We start from the raw sequence: 6,423 nt of genomic DNA on the forward strand, positions 1-6,423 counted from the left end.
CTGCACTTCATTACCAAGATGCAAAAGCCTCCCTTCTAATGCTTGCAAGTTTTTTTTATCCTAATGTGTTTGACAGCTACTATTCAGTTTTTGCAGTAAAAATAAGTACTGAATTATTGGATTTTCATCAGAATTTATAAAAATTTGGAAAGGTCTCCATTGATCGAACTTAGTCAGTTTTTTAATCTTTCTTTAAAACATCCATACCTTCTACCTAGTTAAGTTATCGAGATCAATTCACGAAAGGCACAAGAGCTTCTTTCCGATGCTACACATTTGACTGCTAGTTACAGATCAAGAACTGTAGTAAAGCTTGTGTTTTACCCTATTAAACCAAACTGGCGATGTAAGCATCGTGTCTCGCGAAATAAAAGCGGTGATCCTATCGCCCTTTTAAGAAGTGAAAAATAAGCATTTGCTTCTACTCTGTTAATCACAATTTTTTCTTGCTTCGAAAAGGCAGTTACGAATAGTTTGATAAAAGGGTAGCAATTCATTAATCTGCAAAAATTACTGTACTCATGACATTTCTAAGAACCTACCTTTGAATGGACTTCCGAGTAAAATTAATTTGAACCAAAACATCCCGTTGACATTTTTGTCGTGAACAAGTTGTAACGGCGAAGTAAAGGTTGAGCGTCCCTAAGACATCGTCTATGCAAACAAAGTTTTTTGGAAATTCTATATTTGTGTTCCTTTATAAGGCATGTTTTGGCAATTATTCAACAACTTTGCACATAAGAATTTTCCATGATAAGGGACAGAAAACAGCTCAATTAGTATTCAATTCTAGTGAGTGGGTTTAAAATATTATTCAGGGTGGTGGTGAAATCTATAACAACAATATGAGATCACTGTCTCCAATAGGAGCACATTCGTGTAATGAATGTATAGCTAAGGTCACTTGTGTGGATTAAATGTAAAATGGTGGCGAAGAGGTTTGAATTCCCTTCTTATGTGCTATTAAATCCCGTTAGTACATAGATTGCCTAGGAGGTGTGTTAGGAATGATGAGCGAACGATTGACAGCCAATGTGCCTCCAATTTCTGACAACAGTGAGCTTCATGCACCTAAGCATGGTAACTAAGCATAACTATGGGTACCACCTGAATAAGTGCAATCACCACTTGTTTAATTTTGGTCAAGTTTTGAATGCTCACCACGAATTTTACAGCCAGTGATTGACTCCTTAGTATCAACGCTACTAAAGTGGAAGATTTACGAATAGAATTACTAGGGCAATCTGCTCTGGCGTTTGACAAATCATTGCTCACTACCGACATGATGTACTGATGGCTCTAATAGATTAGTAAAGTTATCGTCAATGTAATACCTTCACTAGTTAACAAGTGAAATACTTTTTGCCTTTTTCGTGAGATGGGAAGCGTTAATGGAACTGTAGCCAACGTCTCGGGAATGTCAAAGTCGGTGGTACGCATGTCGTAGAAGAGAGCAATGCGTTTGCAGCCCCTGTTGAGGAGAAAGACACTAATTCCTTGTAAGATAGTCCTGCTCTGAACCACTGCAGAGACCGCAGCGATAGGAGGAGCGAGTGAGTTGCTACTAACGGTTGACGAAGGCGGAGGAGGAGGAAAATATCCGGCAACACTAGGAGATTTAGTAGATTTGAACTCGTTGCGCTTCATTCGGATCTCGGATTTTGATCTAATCATTCACTAAATTGCATTTGCTGGATAAAATGAATTCCGGAAACACACGCCGAATCCTATAATAGTTGACGAGACTTTCTTGAATATGAAAAACGTTTATTTCCAGATGTTTAAAACACACTTTATCAGAAATTTAAGTAAAATAACTTTAAATCATTTCCTTCATTGTTTGCTACGATGACACGTGCTTCTGCTGTCATAGCAGCCGATATTTGACAAATTGGGATTTGCAAGGATGAAATGTAAGGATCGAGTTGACAGCTCCATAGGGAGAGCGATGAAGATCTCTGCGATATTATGCAAGGTGCAATACCTGCAAAACTTCGCTCTTAGTAATCATTTTTTTAATTTTACTAGTCTGCATGTGTTTTTCAAAACATTCTAACGATTCTCGTTAAAAATAGCTTTTAATATTCATAACTTGATATCACCTAGTAATGTATTGTCAAAGCCTTAGTTCCGTTTCCCTCTTATTGTTTTCCTTTTGACTATCAGAAACCAGCATAGCTAAAGACCCTACATTGTTTGATTTTATGCCACCGTTGAGGATATTTTCACATACTCTTAAATGCAACTGAAGGCATGCCATCAAAAAACATCAAGGACTAACACTATCTCCTCGGCCAGTCGTATCACTTAAGCGCAGGGAATCGGGAAAACCTTGCTTTACTGATTGACTGGTAATAAAATACGCAAAAACCACAAAATTTAGTGCCCAGAGCTTCAATAAAAGGACACGGTATGCTGATTTGTCACAGTAACTAGTGCCTTGTAAAATAAACAGTCTTCATGAAGGTAACTACGCATTCGAGACTCTTTTAAGAAAAGGAAATAAATTTTATAACAAGAAGGCCGACTGCTAGCCAAGCCCTTTGCGGAGTGTATTTCCTCAACAGATGAATAAGAGTTCCTTTTCGTTACAGTAAACTCCAAAATAAAACTGACATTATTCTAGAGATAATGCTTGTAAAAACTTGAGATTAGGAAAAGGAATGTCTACGTGAAGTTTGGGAAACAAGTTACCTATTTCTCTCCTGTAAACATAAAAAACACCTGACATTGGGTATTGACGAGTTTCAGATTTTGGCTACACCTAACAGGGACAAATAAATGCAAATAGATTTGAAACTTACCGCAATGATTAAGTGATGGCAGTTTGAGAACAACTTTTTTTTAATGAGACACGCAGCTGCAATGAACCACGCCTTCATGAAGAACGTTGACGTGGGCAACAGTGTAGATGGTTAAGCCTCGGTTCTGGCGAGTTACGAAGCAGAGTCATAAAGGGATGAATCCTCATTAAGTGAGATCTCTGATGCAGACGATATGTGCACAGCATGTGTACACCGAGTGTGTATGCGCCTACTGCCAAGATTGTTAATACTTGGAATTCCATTTTGGTCACCATTCTGATACATTCATATCGCCCAAAATGGTTGAGCGTGTATATACTGATGGTCGGTTTCAGCATACGCTGCTAGGACTCCTGTCCCATGATTGTTCATTAGCCAAATCTCTATCACCCTCAGCCAAAAATAATGTGTCAAATTTCCCATAGCAAGGTGGGGATGATCGATTGTCAGATTTTTTACCTCTCGGCCATCTCTGCACTTTGCCATCAACGCGATCCTGTTTAGTATTTCCTAGTAACTAGAAATCTGACTTGATAACTCTCGAAGAACGTGCTCATGACAAGGTTATAAAAGTATAGATATTTAAATCACTTCAAACAAGTGGTGCAGTTGGTCAATGATTGTTGTCTCAAGTCACTTTGATCGTGAAATAAATTCAAGTTTCTTGTGATATGCGAAGATACGGACCTGACTGAGAACGCATTGCCTCCACATCAACCGTAGTGACTGTCCCAGAATTCATCTATCCGCATTAGATAGCCACCTTTAGTGAAATACCGCTTTAAATATGTGCCAAGGTTAGCAAATAATACTTAATCTATATGCAATTCGCTTCTCCTCCCACTTTTCACTTTTTGCATCAATGATTGTGCTTCACTAAGTCGTTCCAGTTAATGTGAAAGGGGATACCAATGGGAAAGGCAATTCATCATTGACTCATTGGAAATTGTGGAGCTGTGGGTGCGGTTATGGTGATGGATGCAATTATAGCTACAGCTGTAACCAAACAACACGGCGGCGTTCAAAAGCTCTGATGCAAATCCAAACCAGAATAGGGATCGAAATCGTAGGCGGAGCCATGAACAAGTGCCAAAGCAACGCTTATTTTGTTTTCAATCACTTCGTTATGCACTCTGGTTCCAGACATTCCGTTAAGTTGAGAGGCACAGGAGCAAATAAATTCTTATGTCAAATCCCAACTAAATGAAGTGTTGGGACAACTGAAACGTCGTTACCGTAGACCACGCGACACGCCACACGAGGCATGTGCCGTCAACGGGGAAGAATTCAAACAAATTTCGCGAGACATGATTGATGCACAACGTCTTCTGGTGTTCATCGCAATCCTACGTGCTGTCCTTCTCCCTACAATTCAGTTCACCAGCAGTGCCTCCCTCCTGTTTCGGTTAATTCTAGCAGTTTGTGCCCATTGTAATCTTCATTACCTTCGCCTTCCACGCTCTAAGCACTTCGAATGGCCTAAGAATGGGGAACGGAAGGAATTCAGAGAAATTAGGGGTGAGTCATGACACCTCTTCCCTTATTCCCTTGGTAACTTCTTTTCCGCTTTCTATTTTTCCCCTTCTTTATTTGCTTGCATCATCCCAGCTATTGTCTCAGATGGAAGCGGTTTTAAATGGACATGTCAAGAGAAGTCTGTATGCCCACAGCAGGCGCGCCAACCTCATGTTCATTCGAATGCATAGTTATTCCAACTCTCTCTGTAATTTATGGTTACAGCGGTTGCATGGGCAGAGAGGTAGATAAAGGAATGAATGAACAGATGAACAGACGAAAGAAGTAACCTAATGAAAACGCAGTACCTTATCATAAAAACTGTTCTTAATTGGCCCACCCTGTACATAGCATCAGTTCATATTCGCATATTTCATTCCCTATTGTTCCCTGCCTTTCCCATTCCTTTTTTCCTCTTTGTTTACTTCTTTTCCCTTTTTAGCTGAACATTTATTGTTCTTTGCCTCCCCCGGTGAGGTCGAATTACCCATACCCTCCACTATAGTGAGGGGCGGGAATTTATGCAAGCACAGGATTAGAAAGATTTACCAAAAAACTAACATTTGCCAATGTCATAGCAATCAATTATCTTGACGGATCTTCTTACTGCATTTTACAAAACGTGAAATCAGTAGCAGATGTACTGAATCACGTTTATTTGCTGTGCCATTCGCTCATTGTAGAAACGTGGTAATAAGCCAAGCTACGTTGGGCTAGATTAGGCTTAACTAGGTTATACTAGACTAAGCCATTTGCTTCATCATTTATACTTCGTACCTGCTTCCATGCCCAATATTCAAGTGCTACTTCATTTGCCATTTGGAATAGGGCTAGAAAGATGTTGAGGTAAAAGGAGGTTTTCCCACTGTCGCGCAGATATTAGGGTACAGTGTGCACTGGTGGGGCCAAGTGATATGTTCGGACAGACGAAGGCGGCAAAATCCTCCTGTCTCCTCTTTCGTACGCGAATTCCAGTTCAGTGTTACTTCTGTGAGTATCTCATTCTTCTCCTACTGCATTGGCTCTCACGTCATGCATCACCACACCTCACCCTGCATCATGTCTCGACAGCACCTAACAGATTTTGATAGCCAGATGCATTCTCATGCACTTACCTTCCTAAGTTGCATTTCAGTGAGGCCAGGACTCCTTTCTCTCCCACCTCCGGTTTGTTTTTTCATCGTGACATCCTTTAAAGCCAAATTTACTTCTCCCCCATCTCCTCCTCCTCCTTTTGCGTCATTCTTCGTCAGTGTCATTTTGGTGAATTCGATCCATTTTTGTTGTATGTGTCCACATCTCCCTTATCCACTTGCCAGACTAGACACAGATTAGACTACTCTAGAACTTACTAATGACCATACTTTATCACTCATCGCCTGCTGTTCCTCATTGTGACAGAAATTAGGCTTTTCATTCCTTTCTTCTGCTTTGGCTCATCCTAGACCCCACTTATTTCGTCTTTCCTCCCAATATACTCTTGGGAGGGAAGGTGAGTAACTCGATACCTTGATCGTTTGAAAGTCGTTCGATAGCCGAACCAATGCCTACTCAATTGCCTATGTCTATCCTTTGGCCTTTTAGATAGTCTATAAACCTGGTCCATTGCAGAAACTGGTAAGAATACGCATTTCTCTCCCAGTCGTTAGTCTAAGGTTGCTTTGTTTGTGTGTGCACGAGTGGGTAACTCGTTAACATTGTGCATTGAGCCCCTTCACTCTAATTGCTTGCTTCATTATTGAGGTTCATATTTTGCCCTTTAGACAGTCAGATCAAGTGGCACATCACAGGAACGAGTACGAATGCATGCCCTCTCTGTTAGTTGTTGCGTGTTATTCTAGGATCTTTTTGTGTAGCTGTGCATTTCCACGAGTATACGCATGTGCATTCATCTTATTTTCCCCTTTAAACACTTTCAGCAGACAAGATATCTAGCTTTACTTCGGACCCGGTTGAAACACGTTTGTTAACTTAATGGGTAATTAGTTGATTCGTTTATTGGGCTATTGGTTTTTTAGTTAAATAATAAATTTTCTGTCTTTTCCTTATCTTCGTTAAGGCCTCATCCATCGCAAACTGCTCTCTAGTCCATCCACCTCCCTTT

General features: G+C 40.3%; 1 protein-coding gene across 1 annotated transcript; it reads right to left on the reverse strand. All coding sequences in view use genetic code 11, as the record gives it.

Annotated features, from left to right (window-relative positions):
* Nucleotides 1-1,132: 1,132 nt before the first annotated feature.
* On the reverse strand, nucleotides 1,133-1,674 carry EGR_11069 (hypothetical protein; the record flags this gene model as incomplete). The annotated part of the gene is made up of 2 exons (XM_024500318.1): nucleotides 1,133-1,205; nucleotides 1,409-1,674. 2 exons carry the CDS (start codon nucleotides 1,672-1,674, stop codon nucleotides 1,133-1,135), a joined length of 339 nt encoding a protein of 112 aa, XP_024345268.1.
* Between the last annotated feature and the right edge of the window lie 4,749 nt (nucleotides 1,675-6,423).

The sequence above is a fragment of the Echinococcus granulosus genome (assembly GCF_000524195.1).
Source record: "Echinococcus granulosus chromosome Unknown EG_S00359, whole genome shotgun sequence".
NCBI lineage: Eukaryota > Metazoa > Platyhelminthes > Cestoda > Cyclophyllidea > Taeniidae > Echinococcus > Echinococcus granulosus.